Source organism: Coccidioides posadasii, chromosome 1, assembly GCF_018416015.2.
Source record: "Coccidioides posadasii str. Silveira chromosome 1, complete sequence".
NCBI lineage: Eukaryota > Fungi > Ascomycota > Eurotiomycetes > Onygenales > Onygenaceae > Coccidioides > Coccidioides posadasii.
The window spans coordinates 5,996,677-6,018,445 of record NC_089407.1 but is presented as its reverse complement, the minus strand read 5'-3'; the positions used below and the strand labels follow the sequence as shown (position 1 = coordinate 6,018,445).

Below are 21,769 nucleotides of genomic sequence, written 5' to 3'. Positions count from 1 at the left end.
CGAGAAATGGGTAGCGGTGAAGGATTGAGAGTTTGTGGACTCTCTAGGCGAAATCTAGGAATAGCATTGCGCAGTCCTCAGTCATGTCCCCCCGGGCTCCAGGTAATCTTGAAACAAGACTACCTAACGCAGCTACTCCAGACACGGGTGTTACCTACAACCCTCTTCCAGACCGTTTCGGAGCTATAAACTGAGGTCAAACGGGTTTCCGCAACATCCTTTCAAAATGCTACCGCAAGCTCAGGCTTGTCAGGTTCCTTCGAATTGGTTGCTATTACTTTGAAAGAGCTTCAGAGTAAAAATACAGACGTTTCCAAGGTTACGAGCGAGAATGCCGCTCTGTATTTGAGGGTCAAGGAGCTGGAGGAGCAGTTGGAAGCAGGAATGCGAAGGCCATCGACTGCCGCACTCCGCCTTCCGGCTCTGTGACCCAGGTTTCTTTCACTGGGGTTCTGCCCAATCAACCACGGGCCCATCAACTTTGGGGAACGTCCGCTCAGGTCTAATGCCCGCACCGCGGGAATGAGTAATAATGATGCTGCTGAAGCCGTCGAAGAGTCAGGTTTGGCCGCTTCCGCTTCGCATGCCACATTGGCCCGAAAAGCACAATAATCTTGCGGGTCCTGGACTTAGCCATAAAAGTGAGGGGGAACATTGGTGCTGAGAATAGAGAAAGCAGCCAGCCAGTTCCACGCTGGTTTCAAGCCGGCACCCCGTCGGATGCTAAAGACCGCCGGCGGGCGGGATTTGCTTTTCAAAGGCGGAAGAAACAAGCCGCAGAAAAGCGTGGATTCCAACCGTCACGCGTCAATGGCTCCCAAAGGCTACGTACAGATCCAAAATCACCGAAGCGTCGTGGACCAAAGTCAAAAAAATATCCAGGAGGACGTCCTCCGAAACCCACGGGGATCGTGGCCCTAGCACGGTTACTGAGCCTAATGAGCACCACCCACAAGGAGCTCATTATTATATGAATGAAATCAGGAAACCGGTCCCCACCGGTCCACGTTCAGAACGAGGTTCCGCGGCAACAAGAGTGATCCTTGTGCAGCAAGCCCCACGGCTCCTGTCAATTTCCCTAATGCTGCTCCTGCAGGGCTTTCCAATGGAGCTAGGCTAGCCTATATCCGGGTTAACCAGGACAGCGATAAAAACAATGACAGGCTGACGAGAAATAGGCGCCGGAATCATGGTCAAAGATGAAAACAGCGCACTTATGGGAGAGAAGATCATTGTCAGTGGCCTATTTGTGCAGATAATCTTCTTCACTTTCTTCGTGGTAGTTGCGGCTGTCTTCGAAATGCGCACGGCAAAACAACGGATAGTCGTGCGCGGAGAAAGAGAGCCATGATTGTGCGGCCCCTTCGCTTCATGCTTCGCAGCATCCCCGGCACCGACAGCACGGGGAAGTCACTGCAGCCAGTATGCAGAGACACAATCCCGTTTAGGGTGAAGCTCGAAACAGAAAGTCTCCCGTGCTTCACACCAAGTCATGGCGAAGAGAGAAGTTCTTCTCATCCATCTTGCCGGCCACATGTTAATGCGCAGGGTATCTTGTCGCGCACGGCAGTTCAGAGAGTGGAAGTGATGGATTCGCGCGTTCTTTGAGGAACGGAGTACTTTGAACCGGTTTGATGGCTACTTTCCATGTTTGAGGAGCTGTGCCTGTGGATTGAAAGCGCAGAGTATTAGACATTTCCTTTTTGACCTATCTTTTTACCTACGCACAGATATTCAATCGATTTGGAGTCCTACGAGTAGACGGTTGTTGGTACATTTACAGCTTGTATTTGGCGTGGTTAGAACAAATTCCGTGTGCCTGCGGGTCAACTTGACTAGTTATTGCTCCGTAAACAATCTATCTGCGTAACTAATTCTCAATGGTCAGATGGTACATACTCTGAGGAGTCATGACGGCTCCAACCTTCCCGCCAATAATTAACGATTTATTGTATCAAACAAGTAGCAATTCCCGGTGCTTCACGAAGATTGATATCGGGATCCGAGATGGGTCCACTGTGTCGAGACACTAGTCTCTATGTAGTTAGTCTCCAGCTTAGCGGCTCGGATCTTCTTTGATCCGATGCAGAGTTTTCGTCTCGCTTCTCATCCCACAATCCTTAGGAGGAAGGGAGTGAGAGCACGCATATCTATTGAGTTCATGTTCCATGGTTCCTATAGCTTCCACATATGATTAGTAGCCTTGTAGGTCCTTCTGAGAGATTCTGAGCCCTTCTTTAGGAATCTTTGAAGTCTTTGGAGTTGCCAAAAGAGGAAAAACCCTTGATGGAATGATGGACATTGACCTGGAGAGCTCCTCAGCTCCAACCCCCAATCCAACCTTCAGAGATATGAGTCCAGCAGGACATATGGAGGATGCTAGCACCAATGTGGGTGCACATTCACAGCCAGCGGGCATCACATAGTGGGTTGGCTTTCTATGGGGTGGCATTGCGGGCCGCCAGTTCAGAGAAACAACTCCCTGAATTGAAAGGAATTTCAATATAGCAGACAAAATGGTTACAGATATCACTGGAACAACAATTTGGTCAATCCCCATGCTACAAGGTGAGAAAAATGTGAATACTTGGTTAAACATTGTCAGGTTGCAGCTAAACCACTATGGCTGGGGGATTCTATATGATGCAGTGGTGCCAGAGCCTACAGAGGCTTCTGAAGATATATAAATTAAATGGCAAAGTGCCATGACATTCTTTGCTACATGGTTCAGCTTAAGCATGGAAGACAATGCTTGAGATTGGATCAGCAAGCACTATGGAGGTGACATTGATGACCCTGCTCTCATAATATTCTACACAAAGCAGCTCTTCCTAAAGCCTGATAAAAATACATGCATCCATGCAGCAGAGAATTATTTCTACACACATCAACATGACTATGGATCAGTTACACAATACCTTGATGTACTGCTTGAATGATACCAGGGGGCATTGTGAGCTCCTCATCCATTACATCCTTCCCTAGTGATTAACAAGATAATTGAGGGTGTACAAGTGATTAATGAGAACTATGTGGATAGTGTGCTATCAATAGTTTGAAATACAAACCCAAGTGACATAACATATGAGGATATGAGGAATCTTGTGCAGAAGGCAAAGGAATATGTGGAAGCTCTGAGTGGGATATATATGGCTGGACAAACCAAATCCAAAGAGACTGCCCCCAACAAGCAAATTGTATGGAAATATGCTCCACAGAAGGAAGTCTTGTGGGATGACCATGTCAAATTCTTATGCAAAAAAATACCTAGCAAAATAGGTGACAACTGTGGATATTGTGAGACTCCAGATCATGCCATACAACAATGCCCTCACCTTTTTACCAACAAGAGATATCAAGGATGGAAGCCAAAGCCACATTTATGGATGAGACCAAGGCCCAAAGGAAGATGGCACACAAATTCTGAACAGAAAAACCAGAGCCAATTCAAATCTCAGCAACCAAATTCCAGTGAAGATGCTAAGGATAATACAGGAGAAAATCATCTTATAATGGAATTTGAAAATAGCTTCACCAGTATAGCATTTGGACCTGGCTTGGTGGCATCTGTATCTGAAAGAGCTGTTGGTCTGGAAACCTGGCTTGTTGACACATGCTGCAGCCACTTGATTTATTGCAATAAAGCCTACTTTACTAGCTTTGATCCTACTATGGACCATTGGTACAGGGCTTTGAATGGAGAAATCATTTCCATAAAGGGTAGTGGCATAGTACACATTAGATGCATTGTCCAGGATGGCATTGTCAACAAGATCCATATATGTGCATGGTATAACCTGAAGTTAGACACAAATTTGCTTTCCACAAACCAGTTGACCAAAAAGTTGAATCTCTACTTTACAGAAGTAGACCACATGCTGTGAACATGAAGAGACCATAAACTAGTGGGATATGCTAAGAAAAGTGATGGTGTTACAATCCTCAAGACAGAGCCACTTCATCAGCAAGAGAAAGCCATTCAACAGACATATGCTACTATGAAGCTCACACCAGAGCTTCTCCATAGACAGCTGGGACACTGTGCATTCCCTACCACACAAAAAGTGGCAAAAGACCAGGAAATTGAAATAGAAGGCCAAGATACTTTCCATTGTGAAGCATGTGCACTAGGAAGGTCAAAACAGCAGATATCCTGAACACCACAGATCCAGTCTACAGTTCCTGGGTGGAAGATCCACATTGACCTTCAAACCATAAAGCCAATGAGTTTTCAAGCCTTCAAATATGCTCTAATAATTGTGGATGACTGCATGTGTTTTAAATGGGTTATACTACTCAAGAATAAAGCTGAAGCTTCATGTAGCCTTCAGGAGCATGTTGAGAGGCTCAGGAATCTACTAGGTTTCTATGTAGATACCATACAAATGGATGGAGGCACCGAATTTTCACTATTTAAGAAGGAATTCGCCCCAGCCTGTGGAATTGAATGCAAAGTGACTGCTCCATACATGCCTGAGCAAAATGGCGTAGCAGAATGAATTGGTGGCTATTTAGTAGAGATAAGTCATGTCATGATTTTAGAAGTGAAGCTTCCACAAGAAGTCTGGGATCTGGCCTTGCAAACCACTTGCTACATTATGAATAGGATCCCTCCAGCTGGAGGCAGAGAATTGCCATACAAGCTCTTTTGGAAAAAGAAGCCAAATCTACAGCACCTACAAGCTTACAGATGTATAGCCTATGTGCATATTTTGCCAGAGGATAGAGCGAACTACAATAAGGCATATAAAATAAAACCCAGGGCTCAACTCAGTCACCTAGTCAGATATAAAGACAAGAATGAACATATTTATAAGATCTGGATCCCAGAGACTGGCAAAATTATATGTACACACAATGCCAAGTTCAATAAGGATGTTGATGCCATCCCAGACCTCCTGAAAAAGAAAGATCCTAAGCCAAAGAATAGATTTACAGAACTCTTTGTGATTCTGAGCTTCTCAAAGCAGGAAGCTATGGGGGCAGCAAAGCAAGCTGCTACTAGGTTTCTACCAGCTTCAATACAAGAGCCTACAGAGACACATGCTTAAGGAGCTAACCTGATTGAGAACCCTGAGATCCCAATACCTTTCTGGATGCAGAAGCAAATGCACAGCCCACAGCTTCAAACAATAACACTGTCACCTCAGAAGACTTCTTTAGCACCTGAATGCATGGTGAGATTCCAAAAGCCTGTTCATGAGACTATCAAAGAAACACCAGAGTCTCCATATAATGGAGATAGCAACAATGACTTGATTGAGGGCCAAATCCACAACAAGATGTTCAGAGATGCATTGGAAGAACCAGGACAGAGCACCAAATCCACACCTACATGCAAACCAGAACCTACAGCTTCAATGGAGCTGAACCCTCAGCCTGCAAGACGCGTATCAAGCTGTACAACTAAAGGCAAATCACCAAGGCTATATGGAGATTACACTTCCTATCTCACAGCTGACCTGCTAGCTTACAAAGTTAAGGTTCCACACAACTACAAAGAAGCTATAACTAGCAAATACACTAGCAAATGGAAGAGTGCTATGGAAAAACAAATTGAGAAGCTAGAAGCTGTCAATACTTGGGAGCTAGTTAAGACAGATTCAATAGATCCTACAGCTAAGATCCTACCTGGCAAATGGGTTTTTAACTTGAAAGTGAATGCTGACAGCTACATTATCTCCTTCTGTGCTAGATGGGTCATATGTGGTAATTTCCAATGCTCTAGCCTTGATTTTGACGAGACTGCTGCATCTGTAGTCACTGAATCAGCTATCAAACTCACACTTATAAAAATAGTGGTTGAAGATATGCACTGTGAACAAGTTGATATAGTTACAGCCTACTTGCATGCCATACTTAAGCACCATAAGATCTACATAAGTCTTCCAACTGGAACAGAAAGAAAAGGCTTTGTCTGCAGACTCTGGCAAGCTCTGTACAGACTGAAGCAAGCAGGACATCTTTGGCAGGAGATCTTCACAAAAGCTCTCATGGAGATTGGTTTAAAGCCACTAAAGGATACAGATCCATGTGTATTCATAGACAAAGAGTCTGGCCTGCTACTAATAATCTACATTGACAACACCCTTATTGCTGCTTCTATGAAAGAAACTGTCACTGATTTCAAAAACAAGCTGTCCAACCACTTCCCTATAAAATCTCTAGGTGAACCATCAAGATTCCTAGGTTGCAAAATTGAATGAGATCATACAAAGCAAATAATCTACCTCTCCCAAGGATCATATGTTCAAAAGGTTCTTGCCAAATTCTACATGAGTGACTCAACAATCCAGACCACCCCTATGGCAGAAGGAGTACAGCTTACACAGGAGCCTGAGCCTAGTTCAGTAGTTGCTGAAAGCATTGTGAACTGGCTGCAACAGCTTCTTGGAGCTCTCAATTGGCTCTTGATAAAGAGCTACCCTGATATTACATTGGCCATCAACAAACTCCAACAATTCACTATAAAGCCAACACTAGAGCACCTAGGATATAGCAAATGAATACTGCATTATTTGAAAGGATCTCCCATGCTAGACCTAACTCTCAGAGGCACCCTGAAGCCTGGAATCCCAGAATTACAAGTCTACATGGATGCTAGTCACCAAGACTGCAAGGAAGGACACTCAACAGAAGCATATGTATTATTTTATATGGGAACTCCCATCACATGAAGCTCAAAACACCAAAAGATTGTTGTGCTGTCAAGCACAGTAGCAGAATTTTGCGCTCTTGATTCTGCCATGAAGGAAGCACTCTGGATTCAGAAGCTCTTACAAGATCTCAATCTTCCAGCAAAAGCTCCAATTCCTATATATACAGATAGTGCAAACACTATAGCACTAGCTCACAAGCCAACATACACACCAGCCACCAGGTGGATGGATATATGTTGGTTCTTTGTGAAGGAGCTTCTCAAAGAGGAAAGGGTGAAACTCTACCATATACCAGGAATGGAGAATCCAGCAGACAGCTTGACAAAGCCACTTGGAAAACAAAAATTTAAAGAATTCTTACAGATGTTGAATCTCAACAATATAGATCCTACATTCACACTTACTTGATTAGGATGACACAAACACTGGCGGAAGTGGCATAACCCACAACAACATTACACCAGCAACAGATTTGGAGCTCAACCTCCAAATTTGGACTTCCACTGACCATTTACTAAGAAATATTCCACTCATTTGGTTATTGAATCAGCTTGGATCCTGGATTTGTTGGATTTATATATTTAGAAATTTGTCTTCTCCCAGTACTCGCCAGAGTCTAGGGGGCGGTGTTGAGACACTAGTCTCTATATAGTTAGTCTCCAGCTTAGCGGCTTGGATCTTCTTTGATCCAATGCAGAGTTTTTGTCTTGCTTCTCATCCCACAATCCTTAGAAGGAAGGGAGTGAGAGCACACATATCTATTGAGTTCACGTTCCGTGGTTCCTATAGCTTCCGCATATGGTTAGTAGCCTCGTAGGTCCTTCCGAGACACTGCCACAGGGGTGCCGGACACTACTGCGCGGATGATTTATGATCCGACATCGCTCCAGAGCCAGTCCGCCGGTTTCCCTCTGTTTGGAGTTCCCCGTTCCTACATTGCGAATCGGAGTCGTCTTCACTGCTACTTCGTCCTAAAAATACGCTCGTGGCCTTGCTTGTCTTGTTTCACGCTATTCATTTGATAGTAGTTCTTGAAACCAAAGCCCCTAAACATGCGAAATGGGTTAATCGCGGCGGGGCGATTCCCGAAGTCGATCTCCCACCTCGGTTTACATATCCCAAGGTCTTCTATACGACCTAGCTTGTGTAGGCGACCATTCAGCATATCTCAGACCCGGCTGGACTCATGTTTGCGATCGGGGATTTCGTGGCAATCTCCCGGCGATGCTGCATTCGATTTTCGAAGTGAGCCCCACAGATTCATATGTATCTAGTCGGTCCGCCGAAGCTGCTTCGATGGCTCAGTCGACACAGTTGACGGTCTTTACTAATGGCTATACAGGCGATGTGGTGACAAAGCCGACACTTTCAATGCTGGAGGGCATTGCTAACACATCCCTTTTTGATGATGACTTCATGGAAGATCGCACTACAAACTCTTTGCAGGAATATATAGCTAAGCTTACCGGCAAGGAAGACGCTCTACTGGTGATGTCTGGAACAATGGGAAACCAGGTTGCCCTTAGAACGCATCTCACTCAGCCCCCATACGGGGTGCTCTGCGACCACCGGGCGCACATCATCCATTACGAAGCGGGCGGAGTGACGACGTGGACTGGTGCGTATCTAAAGGGCATTGTGCCGAAAAATGGAAGGTATCTTGTGCTTGAAGACATCCAAAAACACGCTGTTTTGGATGACGATTTCCGCGGATGTCCCACTCGCGTTATAAGCCTGGAGAATACATTGGATGGCATGATAATGCCACTACCTGAAACAGAGAGAATCTGCGAGTGGGCCCGTAGCCACGGCTTGAAAGTGCACCTTGATGGTGCCAGGTTATGGGAGGCAGTTGCTGCTGGGGCGGGCAATTTGCCTAGCTACGCTAACCTATTTGACAGCGTGAGCCTGTGCTTCTCGAAGGGCCTTGGAGCGCCGATTGGCAGTATTCTCGCCGGGTCAGACGAGTTCATTAAAAAGGCTCGTCAATTCCGAAAATCTATTGGTGGTGGGACCCGACAGTCCGGTATTATCGCGGCAGCCGCGCGAGTCGCTGTCGAAGAAACATTTGGCAGTGGCCCGTGCGGCGAGGGCGGCAAGCTCCGAGCCAGCCATACAAATGCGAAACGAATTGCTGATATGTGGGTTCGCAAAGGAGGTAAACTTGTAAGCCCAACAGAGACGAATATGGTATGGCTTGACCTGGCTGCTAGTGAAGTCTCATGCAACGCGTGGGAGGAGCTGGGCCAGAGAGAAGGTTTGCAGCTGATGGGAAATCGGCTGGTGGTGCACTATCGTAGGTTGTCCCCATCACGACGTGGCTGAGCTGTTGGCGACTTTTTCTGACAGTTGCCACAGAAATCAGCGACGCTGCGATTGAAAAGCTGGACCGGGTGATGAATGCAGCTTTGACACAGACGGAGGTTGGTTCCAGCGCCACGGGTGACAATACGCAGAAGCGATATGGCCAACGATGAAGCAATTTCCGCGGCCAAACACCAGACTCCATACTCCCTTCTCCGTAGCTAGTAATAACTGGACATAATTGGATATGCCCACACGCACCCCGTAGACTGAACAAAGGGCTCCCCGGCCTCGAGGCGGGACCGGACCAGCGGGCGTTGTCACCGTCGCAGTCCCTGCGGCGAGAGGCCGGCGGGTGCTGGTTTGGTGGATGGCATGGGGGCGCTAGGCCCCGGAACGGCATAGCGGCAGCGCTAAGCAATGCACGGGCCAACCACGCTGCGAGGCTGCGAGGAACTGCGGTTAACTTTCTGCGGACCGCAACTCGCCGCTGTTTGTTTGGACGGCAGCTTTTGTCAAGGGCTCTTGGTGTTTGCCGTCTAAAACTCCATCCGGGACACGCAGCAGGACAATTGCTGACATCCTGCCATGCGACGATACTTTCCTAGCTTCTTACAATTTTCTCAGCCGTTAGCTAGATAGTGAGTGGCGAAACGCGTTGTTCCTGGGCGACAGTAAGGCTGCCTTCTCATCGACATCCTTGAGTGCTCTCTCCTTGTTTCTCGTGCCGATAACGCACCAATTGAGACACTAAACATCCTACTGACTCCTTCTAGCTGAGAAAAGCCTTGAACCATTGTGTTTTCCCTCGTCTTCGACTTCTGGATCCCAGCAGTGGTTTCTCCTCCCACCCCAGTACGCCTACGCTCGTGACTCCCTGCCTGGTAAGGCGACCAGTTTGTGTGTGATCCACCAGGGCACACTACCCCCAGACGCTACATAAAATCGAGTGTTCACTATATCTAGAATCGACGAAGGACGTGTTTTGGGGTGGGATGGGATAATCTGCAGTGAGGCGTGGGAGCCACTGTGCAGCAGATTGAGTGTTCGCCTGGCTTTGAGCCAGGAATACGCCTAACAAGAATCCCAATTTTTGGTCTGCCCTCTTGAGTCACACTGTTTCAATTCTCGATTTTCCCGTCGGAGATCTCAGTTGAGTGCAACGGTCGTCGGCACCCTGCTTGTATTTGGCGAGGCTTCGTCCAGGGATCTCTGCAGACTGTCAGCTGCTTAAAAAGGTTAGTCATAGCTGTCTCATAAGTATAAATTCTCGAGGTCCAGCCTTCTCTCTTTTTCCTTTTTTTTTTTTTTTTTTTTTTTTCCCTTCTTTGGCATATCATATGTGATGACCTTTTTTCCTTTTCCCTTCAGTGTCTGCAGTCTAGACTCCTAGGCTCAGTGTTTGGTACCACAACTGTTCTCGTCGCATCTTTGCCCCAGTTCTGGATTGCTTCAGCAACTGCAGGTGCCCGGGCGACCTCTCTCCCGCTTCTCTTACTTATTCAGATATTTCTCTACATTGCAGGTCTGAGTGTCCTTGTGAAATGCTCTATCTGCAGTTTATTCTTGAAATCAGATCATCATTTTCATCTTTATTAAGACCAGATTGCTTAAATTACTATCCATATCAGGCCCCAAAGGAAGTGAAATATATGTATAAAACATCTCATTTCCCATCTATTTCGACAAGATCCAAGACTTTCTATGCGAACGTATCGCATGATCGAGCAGTCTGTTTGCCAACTCGGGCCCATTTCTGAAGGTTGATACCCTTGTTACATTCTTGAAAGCAGTCTCTGTCTTTCCGGCCCATCTTCTTAACCATGGATGACGCGACTCAGCCTTCCACGCAACCATACACAGATCCTAGACGCAGGGGTCTCAATAACTCAGGGCTTGACCAACAAGACATCGCAGACATCATATGCATTCTACATCCCGGCTCTATCGCTGCCCACACTGCCGTGGCCGCCACTGCCAAGCGTTCTTCGCAACATATTCTGCAGCAGGACGATGGCCTCGAGTACGATACCGGTGACACCTTTTCCGTCGAACCAAACCGCGATATAGCTCTGAGGTTCTCCTCGGAAGTAAAAAATTTGAGCTCGGGTTTTTATTTTGGGCGAAACACGTCGCGTTGTGACATTGTTCTCTCACCGGATGACAGTGAGAAGAAAATATCCAACACTCACTTTCGGATCTACCTTAAACCCGATGGTATTCTGATGCTTGAGGACATCTCCACCAATGGTACAATTGTCGACGATGCACAAATTCGAAGGGACAGAAAAGGAGGAGCTCCAACGACGCAAATGCTCGTACACGGGTCGATAATTCAAGTCATCGGCAACGAAACATCTTGCGGAATCAAGTTCATCGTTCGCATTCCTTCCCGTGATGAGTTCCAGGCTCAATACAACCAGAACTTGGTTCAATACCTGAATAGGATCCGCCAAGCCACGAAGAAACCCGAAGGCGACCAGCGTCGAGATGTACACGATTTCATTATACCCCAGCAAATTTGCAATTCCCATGGCATGCGTTGGAATGGCGGCTCAAAGTACAATGTCACCGGACAAATAGGCAAAGGTGCGTTTGCTACTGTGTACAAATTAGCCACCAAGAACGATGGTGCACTCTTTGCCTGCAAAGAACTTGATAAGCGCCGCTTGATGAAGAACAATGTTTTGGATCAGAAAGTCGATAGCGAAATGAGGATCATGAGAGATCTCGAGCATGTAAGACTCCAGTTTTCATATTTCTCCGGATTTGGCAAACTAATAACATTTGAAGCCAAATATCGTTCGATTTCATGATTATCATGATCATGAAAATCGCTGGATCTACATTATCATGGAGTATGTCGGAGGAGGCGAACTGTCCTCTTATCTTTCTCAGATGGGTAAACTTCCCGAGCAAATGGTCAAAACCGTCGCCCGACAAGTTTTACACGCATTGCAATATCTCCACAGCAAGAAAATAACGCACCGTGATATCAAGCCAGATAACATCCTTATCTCCTCGATTGACCCACTGAGGGTTAAGCTGTCTGACTTTGGCCTATCCAAAGTCGTTCAAGAAGAAACGTTTATGAAGACCTTCTGTGGCACTCTGCTGTATTGTGCCCCCGAAGTGTATCCGGAATATGAGGATTATAAGCGAAAGGAAGCCCGAAAGCGACGACGACTTGGCGACCCGTAAGTCTCCTCTGGGCCTTGTTCAGAATATTACTTACCCTTCAACAGGCTACCCAAGACATCACCATATGACCAATCAGTTGATATGTGGTCGTTTGGTGCCGTTTTGTTTCATATACTCTGCGGTGTTCCTCCATATATGGGACGGGGAGATGATAGAGGCGCCCAAATGCTACGGAACATTATGACAACCGATGCGGATTTCAACGGGTTGAGGAGAGAAGGCGTATCAGAAGAAGGAATAGACTTCATTTCGAAACTCCTTAACCGTGATCCGAAAGCTAGACCCAAGGAATCAGCATGTTTCAAACATCCGTGGCTTGTTGATGTCCCAGATGAATTCGATTACATGGATATAGATGAAGCGGACGAAGAAGAAGTCAACTCCGACTTGAAAGCTATAGCAGAAGTCAGTGAGCCGGAGTCAAGCGAATACGAACGGCTGGACGCTTCGGGCATTGATTTAAATGACGTGACGCACGATCCTTTCGAAGAAGAAAGTGAAGTTGAAGACCCACCGTCTTCAGAACCTATTAACATTAAAAGACCGAGAGTGACAGAAAAACAAGATGGAAGCCATCACGCGACTCCTCTTCTTCCCGCAAGGATTCCATATCCGTCGCTCCCAAACATCTCCAGTTACGATTTTGGCTCCAGTGTTCACCTAGAATCTACACCAACAGGCCGACGCCTCTTCGGCGAAGTAACCCCCTCTGTATTGCGAAACACCGGAGCACTAGACCCCGATACCGCGATTCCCATGGATGGTCCCCAATTTCAACGGGAGTTTGGTAGCGTGTCGAGAAGTGACTATCCGTCATCCAACGGTAAGTCAAGTTCTCATGGACATAGTCTACACACTACAACCCCGTCCAACTATTTACTCTCGGAGATGGCATCTAGATTTGGAGGCTCAGCGTCGAGTCTAATGGGTGCCGAATCCCTCGTGGGTAACCTGAACATGGGCTCCGACGGTATATCTACTTCTCCCAATAGTGACAACGCACCCCTAGAGGAAGAAAAGAACGAAATGTCATCTAATGGAGCGAATGGACCTGGAGATGGAGATGATTCTGACATGGAAAATGGTTCGGACGATGAAGAGGAACAGGTAGGCAGGCACAGTCGCGTACATCCCATTCTCTCGCCCAGCCAACCAATTCCGAACCGAGGTACCAATGACAACAAAGGAGCTCGCTCTTTACGTGAATCATCCATCCGAAATGGATCAGTTAAGCAGATTGGAGAATTCAATGATGCCTCCTGGATAGATCTCGCTTGTACGATTGATGAGCGCACAGGAAAGGAAATCCGTTCGTCGTTAGGGCTCGACTTAAGTCATGGGTCCCATATCTCGCATGCCATAGAGCATCACTCCCAGTTAATTACCAAGGACATGGAAGACAAAGGCCAGAATAAAAACAATTTCGCAAAACCTCCCACCGTTCTAGGCAAATTGACGCCCGTCCTGGGCTCCATTACCGATCAAACCATTTTCCTCAACTCTCGCATGACGTCTTGGGGCCGTGGTGCCGGTAACACCATTCGATACCCCGACCCGATGGATACGCGTATCCCAACGTACGCATTGGAATTGACATTCTGGGCACCTGCGATTGAGTCACGTATTGGCGCAGGTGAGGACTGGACTCAGATGTCAGATGTTGTTACAATCGTATCCACCAAGACGAGCAAGCGTATCTGGATCAACGATGTGGAGTTGCAGAGTGAAACCCCAGATGGGGATGCCTATCTTTTTGGAAAGGTGTATACTGGCGATGTCATCACAATCTATCGTAGTCGAGATGAGTTTCTGCGGTACCGTTGTGAGTTTTTTCATGGGAACAGCGCCCAAACACGGCCAGCGGACGAAGATACATTCATGATCGAGCGGACGAAGAAAATTAGAGGTGATGCCTCTTCGAGAGCTGTGACCGTATCCACCGTCACTGGAGGATACACGGAGAGTGATTTTTAATCGCCACGAGAAGATTTGATTGAGCATTTAGCTTTGAATACTCCACGCCGGCTTAGATTCCTATCTCTATCTACACCCCCCTTTTTTGAAAATCATTTTTGATGTACCGCTCTGCGTTACCTCTCCACGTTTACTAGGTGAATTTCCTATTCCCATCTTGGAATATTAGTTTGATACCTTTTTGAGCTTTTTCGGTACTTGTTTCTGTTCCTTTTCTTCTTCTTCCCTCCCGCTTCTTGGTTTGTTCAGCTTCCCTTTTGGTGATATTGTTGTCAAGCACGAGAAGAGATACTGTTGTTTAAGCATGCCCTCTGGTAAATACTCAACGGATGCCAATCAAACGTTCGATTGGGGGGGGGGGGGGGGGGGGGGGGGGGGGTTTATCTTTATTAGAAAAGGCAATTTCATACCTTGTAATTACCTAGAGGCGATATTTTGAGGGTTACCTAAATGTATGTACCAGAGTATGGAGTGTGGACACATTACAATTCCCGCGGGTGAAGAAGTAGCATTTACCATACTGCGTGACGAGCATCGAGCCGTGATGCCCAGGCCCCAATTAAGGGCCAATTGGGCTCTGGCCGGTTCCCCTTAGGCTTGATATTAGGCTTGGGGTTGGGGAGAGGCCTTGGCGTGCGGGCGCTCTGTTTAGGCACGGCAGAGGCTCGATTTCCGTGCCGCTGGCCAAGGCCTGAGGCAGCGAGCTTCTTGGAACGACCTTAACTGCAAAACAAAACACAGCTCCTTATCGACGTACTCCCCAGCTTGCCCAAATTAAGGTAGCTTTGAGGATCCTTTCCTTATTACGAAGGCCCTGTGGAAGTCGAGCAGTTAGACGAAAGAAAGTGCCTTGCTAGGTCAGAGGAAGAAGCCGTCCGAAGTCACAAAGGCATATCAAACTTCAATTGCGGGGTTGGCTGCAGCGTCTGCCAACCCAAGATGCAATTTAACTAATTTCATAGAGTAACTAGCTCTTGCGGTGACATCGCCAAATAATTTCCGGAGCACCTCTCGGTTTGCAGGCGGCGACCTCAACCTCGGAATCCCAGCAAACCGCACCGCGTGGACAACAGTGATGGAGCTTACTCCGGAGTTTTGTGCTGTACACCTCTTGTGCCAGGATTCCCTGACCCCATGGGGCAGTGGCTAACTGGTTTGAGGTTGTGATCGACATGGGGGAGACCCGGCGCCGTGTTGAACATGGAGCAGCGTTGCATCGCCGTCGCCTTGTCTAAAGTTAAAGAGGAAGCTCGTTCTCACCGGTGCAGAACTCGGCCCACCAAGCAGCAGATAATCAAGAATAACATTGGTCAAGGGACTTCTCTTCTGGTCTTCCATTCTTTCTGGAAAACGAGATGCGGGGAAGTGGCCGGATGATTGCTTTGCAATACTACCCGGAATTGGGAGACGAACGCGGTTTTCATGCCAGGCGGCACGATGCTACTTGGGCTGACATCAGTCATGCTCAGCTGTCTGAATTCGCCGTGGCTTGTTTGTCATTTGCCATGGCTCCCGCTGGTCTTGGATCTGCAATGGAGGAGGTCGTATAAATTGAACCGGTCGCCCCGTCCAGCTTGCTGGTCTTCTCAAAATTGCTTTCCAGCGGAGTGTCAATGGTTCAACCATAGCCCAGCATGTATGTCAAGACACTTTCACTACTCGCTCTTTCATTGCCATTTACGGTGGAAGGATGTGGGAAGGACCACATCCAGCGAAGAGATTTTGATCTAAATCATCCGTATCTAACGAAACGCGGCCGACCGCACCATCCTCCTCGCCTGACGACGCATGAGTCTATCTTGCTTAACAGCTTTGACAGCGCTTCCATAGGCGGTTGGTCCCACTACTATACTCATGGAGCTCATTTGGCGGGCAAGAACCGCACCATGGCCCAATGGACCGCGGACAAGTGGGCTGAATACGGCTTGGAATCCTCGGTGGTGCCGTACACTGTCTACCTTAACTACCCAGAGTCACATTCCCTGTCACTTTCACTGGCAAATGGCACCGAGTGGAAGGCAAGCTTAGAGGAAGCAGTGCTGCCAGAAGACGATACTTCGAGTTATCCGAATCGCATTCCAACATTCCACGGCTACTCTGCCAGTGGAGAAGTAACAGCAGAATACGTATACGTTGGCCGTGGGCAACAGGTTGACTTTGAACGGCTAGTGGAATTGGGAGTTGAACTTGAGGGTAAAATTGCCATTGCCCGTTATGGTGGCCCCTTTAGGTAAATCATCCTCCTGATCCTTGTCTAACAGGGCCATCTTTCTACTAAAGCATCATGCTGATCTGATTTTTAAAGAGGTCTTAAGGTTAAAAATGCCCAAGACTATGGGATGATTGGCTGTGTCATTTTCACAGATCCCGGTGACGATGGAAACGTGACTGAGGCAAACGGATATGCAGCCTATCCCCACGGCCCAGCTCGGAACCCTACATCTGTGCAACGAGGTTCTGTTCAATTCCTGTCCACTTACCCTGGAGATCCCACTACACCAGGCTATCCGTCAAAGCCCGATTCTCCTCGTCAAGACAAGAGCAGTGTTGTGCCCAAAATTCCGTCGCTTCCAATTTCATGGTTAGAGGCTGTTCCAATTCTTGCCGCCCTCGACGGCCATGGTGTCTCTGGAGAAGAGGTCGGCCGTCCTAAATGGGTTGGTGGTCTCAATGTTACCTACTCAACCGGACCCGCTCCGGGAACCAAGCTCTCACTGAAGAACGTCATGAGCGACGCCATCACTCCTATCTGGAATGCCGTCGGGATTATCAACGGAACGAGCCCCGATGAGGTTGTCGTCATTGGCAACCATCGCGATGCATGGATTGTGGGAGGCGCTGCGGATCCCAACTCCGGGTCGGCAGTTATGATTGAACTCGCAAAAGCCTTTGGTGAACTGCAAAAAATCGGATGGAAACCTAAGCGAACAATGTAAGTACTGACTTCGACCCTCACCGAAGATTTCTCCTACTAATATAATATAGCGTGCTGTGTTCTTGGGATGCTGAGGAGTATGGACTTCTTGGTTCTGTGGAATGGGTTGAAGAATATGTGAGTAATTTGTTCCTATCCTACCATTCTAAGCGTCAGCGAGTACTAACCCGCTGCGAACAGCTTCCTTGGCTGAAAGCCACCACTGTGGCCTACCTTAATGTCGATATTGCGACATCTGGCCCACTTCCATCGTTTGATGCCACTCCTCAGCTGCACGAGCTAGGAATGGACTCGATGAAGAAAGTTCCTTACTCCCTCAAAGGTTCCCAGGGCACAAGCTTGTATGATGTTTGGAAAGTAGTCAATGGAGAAATTGGCGTCCTTGGAAGCGGCTCTGATTATACTGCTTTCGTTCACAATGGCATTGCATCCGTAAGTTGACAGCGAGATCCCTTATGTGTGCGTTCAATTCCTGACAGGTCGCTTGTGTAGGCTGACATCGGTGCCTACGGTGGTCCAAGCGATGCCATATATCACTATCATTCGAACTTTGATTCGTACCACTGGATGGTCAACTTTGGCGACCCCGGATTCAAGACTCACCTTGCAGTGGGTCAGTTTTTGGGCCTGATGGCGTATCATTTGGCCAGCGACAAAGTCGTCCCCTTTGACATCACCAACTATCCCAAGCAGATGAACATTTATCTTGACAACCTGAAGGCCCTTGCAAAAGAATCAAATGTCAAACTTAAACTATCGAAACTTGAATTTTCCATCAAAGCATTCAGCAAGGCAGCGAGGCTCTTGACGGCCGCAAAGAAAGTGGCAAGGTTGACAAACGACAAGCGTCTGCTCAACATGGTCAACCATAAACAGAGGGACTTTGAGCGGGCCTTTGTAGGTCAAGGCGGTTTGCCCAATAGAGAATTCTATAAACATGTAATTTTTGCTCCAGGCTTGGACACTGGGTACGTTTCCCCACTCTCCTTTCTTTTGCCCCCTCTACAAGTGAGTCCCAGGCTAACGTTAACAGCTATGCCCCAACTACATTCCCTGGGGTTACAGAGGCCCTGCAATTCGGCGGCAATCAAGAACTTGCGCAGGAATGGGTTGATAAGACTACAAAAGCTATCTTCGCCGCTGCGAAAATATTGACCCCTATAAAGTGGTAATGAATGTGAAAGCTTTGATTGTATGTACAATCAAATTGCGTAGCACACCCATGGTCGGACGACTACATGCCCAGGTACTTTAATATTTTAATGCAAAAAGCTCTTGATATTGAGTGAGACAATGTGTCCAACATCAATGAGATGGGAGACACACAATGTGTAAAAACACAGTGGAGAGTATATTCTCAATTCAAGAGCTCATTGTTCAAGTGTCAACAGCTGGGGTATCCGTCTCTTTCATCAAAAAATAATTACGGTAAAATAGTCATCTTGCCAGTTCGAAATCAAAAATAAAATTAAACCCTTTTCCCAAACTTATTCATTACCACCTCATCACAATCATGAGCTATCCTCTCCGGTGTAGTTCTTATCCAAAGAGTTCATCTTATCTTCCTGCTTGTTCAGTCCATGGAACAAGTACCAGAAGATACCTGCAGTAGTGACAGAGGCACCGCACAACCCAACAAACATCCAGATAATGACTGGGTCATATGCCACTGGGGTAAGTGCCAAACCAATAGCAGAGCCAAAGGCGTTGGTGAGAAGGAACAAGCCAGAGACGAAACTCTTTAGTCTCTCGGGAGCCTTCATGTACGCATATTCAAGGCCAGTCACGCTGAGGAAGACCTCGGCAAGACCAATGAATATATAAGCCGGTGCCTGGATAGCGATGTGGACATCGTTGCCTTGTTTGACTCCGTCGATCTTGGATAATTCACAGAGAGGATATTCGTAGCAAGGAGGAGCGGAGTAGATCATATGTTGGACAATAGCAGCGTACATCATCGCAAGTGAAGCGACGAGGAAGCCAACTGTGATACGAGTAATTGGTTGGAACTCGATGTGACGTTTGCGGAGGAAGGGATAGACAACACGATCAAGCAGTGGGATGGCGATGATGATGGAGATCGGGTCAAAGTTTTGCATAAGGTTGTTAGGAATACCGTGACCAGCCATTTGACCAGCTAAAGAATATCAACATCAGCAAATAATGTTAAGTATATAAATCGGGACAAGAACTGCAGAAACAAAATAAAAAATGAATAAATAAATATAAGTTATTAACGTACCTTGACTGACGAAGTTCGATGAAAACTGGCCATAGATAACCCAGAAAATGGGGAAGAATGTAAACACTTTGCAGGCAACGAGCGCACGCTTTACCTCCTCGATAAAATGGTCATCCCAAGTGACATTGGTACCACCGTTTGCCAAGTCAGCCTGGTAGCTGGGCTTTGGAGCATCCATATTTCGGGCTTTGATCATCATCCAGATTGCCTTGAAGGCATCGGTAATGATTGTACCGTGCGGTGGCTTGACGATATACCGCTTCCGACCGAGGATCAAAACTAGAGTTCCAATAAAGAAGACGATTGTACACATAAGATATGCGGACCAGAAGCCGATATCTCTCTCCAAGAATGGCGTAGCAAGCATAGCAAGACATCCGACGTTAATACAAGCGTAAAAGATCATGTAGATACGCTGAATGGTGACTGCCGGGTCGATGATCACCCGTTCACCTTCTTTGGTGGTTGTGACAGCCATTCTTCTCCGAGTGTACTGGTCGGCAATGAGAGGAGAGACGTTTGATTTGATACCTCCGGTTCCAATTCCGATGATGATGACGGCGACAATGAATCCAGGAAGACCAGCTCCATTTCTCAGAGCGAATGGCAGAGAGGTCATAAACAAAACTATCAAGCCAGCCGCATAGGTGAAGCAGAACACAACAATCGCCTTGTATTTTCCGAGATATTGATCAGCGATAATAGCACCGAAGAGCGGAGTGACTGTGCTGTAGTTAGTTGATGCCTATAGGATCGTTCGCATAAATAGAAAATACTCACCGTAGCACCAAAATTGGAAAAATGTACTCAGTGCAGTGGCTCCTCTGTGGCCCAGACCTGTAACGTATTAGTCCCTGAAGAATCAAGTGAATTAGAAGAATACGAACCGAGAGCGCCTCGACCCTCACTGCCATCCAAAGGTCTCTGGATGTAATTCTGAAGCAGGGCACTCAAGCCATAGTATGTGAATCGTTCGCAAAACTCAACGATAGCAACCAACCAAATAGATATTGAAAGCTTGTCGCTAATATGTCTCAACGTAGCCTTTTCGATCTCGGTGGGCTCTTCTCCGTCAGGTGTAGCCCACTTTGGGTCATCCACGTCAGAGTCCCTGTGAACGACCACCTCTGTCTTTCCACTCTCGATTGTGGGTTGAGGCACCGGCCTGGATAAGGATGGTAGAGAATAATCAGCGCTCCATAGTCCACACAGCGTAAACAATATCGACTCGCTAACACTCACTCTGTGGAGACCTGCTTTTCATCCGTCATCTTGACAGCAAGAACAGTGACGTATGCCGGTCTCAAGCAATCGTACTTGTCTTCGCTGCACGGGGAAAGATGGGGAGAATCGACAGCCGGATAAGCCTTTTTCACGGGACAAGCCTATATATACTATTAGCTGCGGCTCGCGAAGGAGCGTTTCTTGAAGAATGGATATTACCAGCCCCACAAAAAGCTCGTCGACAGGGGATTTCGGTTCTCGTTGCAACCCATATCCTCCAAGAGTTCAACCAGCGGAACCCAGCAGCCCAAGCGAGCAGGGGAGAACCGTGTCGGCATCGCTTGGGAAGAGGGTCCAAACCCAAAGAATGTGATTGTGGATCATTGGATATTGATAGAACATAATATATCCGATGGGTCATTTGGCAAAGATCTTTGAGAGCTCAGTCCAGGAGTAGGATCTCCTAAGATCTCTCCTCAAGGCATCTCGGCTGCGCGATGTCCACGAGTCCCCGGGACGGGGTCTCCGGGCTTCCAAGCCGAAGAAAATAGAAAATCGGGTAAGAATATGAACTTCGCGGCTCGATTGGAGAGGAGTCATGACTGATGCTGTGCCGAGAAACGGTTGGACAGCCATAAGCAAATGATCGACCGTTGGCGGGCGGGAAACTCATCGGGGCACCGGGCGGAAACCAAATTGTAGGAAAAGTAACACCAATTGATTGGTCACTAGGCTCAAGCGCCTTTCTCTGCACTTGAATCTCCGTTCTCTGGAGAACAAACTCGCTGAGAGGCAGCCAGGGAGAACCCTGTGCCAGGATGCTTGGCAAGGGACAGCTGGTGAGATACGACGTTTCATCCCACCGATGGAAGTTCCAAGAGAAATAACGCGATGGAGAAGTCGGAGTCTTAAAGGATCAACTGGGGCAAGATTTCTCTAGCGGAGGATCTCCGTGGATTCCGAGAAGCATGCCATCTGCACTTCAAGGAATCAAGTGGCCCTTGAGTGGCGTCTGGCTGGTTTGCATCCCAGCTGTCAACGGTCGTCACGCAACCAGACGTTAAAGAACGCTCTCTCCTCCGCCGTGTGTCGAACAGAGAAAAACGAGCACGTCATTTATCGAACCGTCGATAACCGAATAAAAGAGAAGCGAAGAGCTTATTCTTTTGCCTCGAGATTTGCCCAGGAAGCCAAGTTTTTCAAGGGCAGCGGTATCGTCATTGGTGGAGG

General features: G+C 47.4%; 4 protein-coding genes across 4 annotated transcripts; 3 read left to right on the top strand and 1 right to left on the bottom strand.

Annotated features, from left to right (window-relative positions):
* Positions 1 to 7,711: 7,711 nt before the first annotated feature.
* Positions 7,712 to 9,228, top strand: D8B26_001756 (uncharacterized protein; the record flags this gene model as incomplete). The annotated part of the gene is made up of 3 exons (XM_066123626.1): positions 7,712 to 7,904; positions 8,002 to 8,955; positions 9,018 to 9,228. 3 exons carry the CDS (start codon positions 7,712 to 7,714, stop codon positions 9,134 to 9,136), a joined length of 1,266 nt encoding a protein of 421 aa, XP_065979701.1. The 3' UTR covers positions 9,137 to 9,228.
* A 1,558-nt stretch (positions 9,229 to 10,786) lies between these two features.
* On the top strand, positions 10,787 to 14,222 carry D8B26_001755 (uncharacterized protein; the record flags this gene model as incomplete). The annotated part of the gene is made up of 3 exons (XM_003065726.2): positions 10,787 to 11,701; positions 11,757 to 12,160; positions 12,209 to 14,222. The coding sequence occupies 3 exons, from the start codon at positions 10,787 to 10,789 to the stop codon at positions 14,136 to 14,138; spliced, it is 3,249 nt and encodes a 1,082-aa protein (XP_003065772.1). The 3' UTR covers positions 14,139 to 14,222.
* A 1,550-nt stretch (positions 14,223 to 15,772) lies between these two features.
* Positions 15,773 to 18,257, top strand: D8B26_001754 (uncharacterized protein; the record flags this gene model as incomplete). The annotated part of the gene is made up of 6 exons (XM_003065725.2): positions 15,773 to 16,368; positions 16,444 to 17,070; positions 17,124 to 17,190; positions 17,254 to 17,505; positions 17,566 to 18,041; positions 18,107 to 18,257. 6 exons carry the CDS (start codon positions 15,773 to 15,775, stop codon positions 18,243 to 18,245), a joined length of 2,157 nt encoding a protein of 718 aa, XP_003065771.2. The 3' UTR covers positions 18,246 to 18,257.
* Positions 18,258 to 18,364: 107 nt separating this feature from the next.
* Positions 18,365 to 21,623, bottom strand: D8B26_001753 (uncharacterized protein). Its single transcript, XM_003065724.2, has 6 exons — positions 20,759 to 21,623; positions 20,558 to 20,700; positions 20,203 to 20,480; positions 20,096 to 20,152; positions 19,316 to 20,038; positions 18,365 to 19,210 (listed from the first exon to the last, which is right to left on the bottom strand). The coding sequence occupies exons 2-6, from the start codon at positions 20,584 to 20,586 to the stop codon at positions 18,585 to 18,587; spliced, it is 1,713 nt and encodes a 570-aa protein (XP_003065770.2). The 5' UTR covers positions 20,587 to 20,700; positions 20,759 to 21,623; the 3' UTR covers positions 18,365 to 18,584.
* Between the last annotated feature and the right edge of the window lie 146 nt (positions 21,624 to 21,769).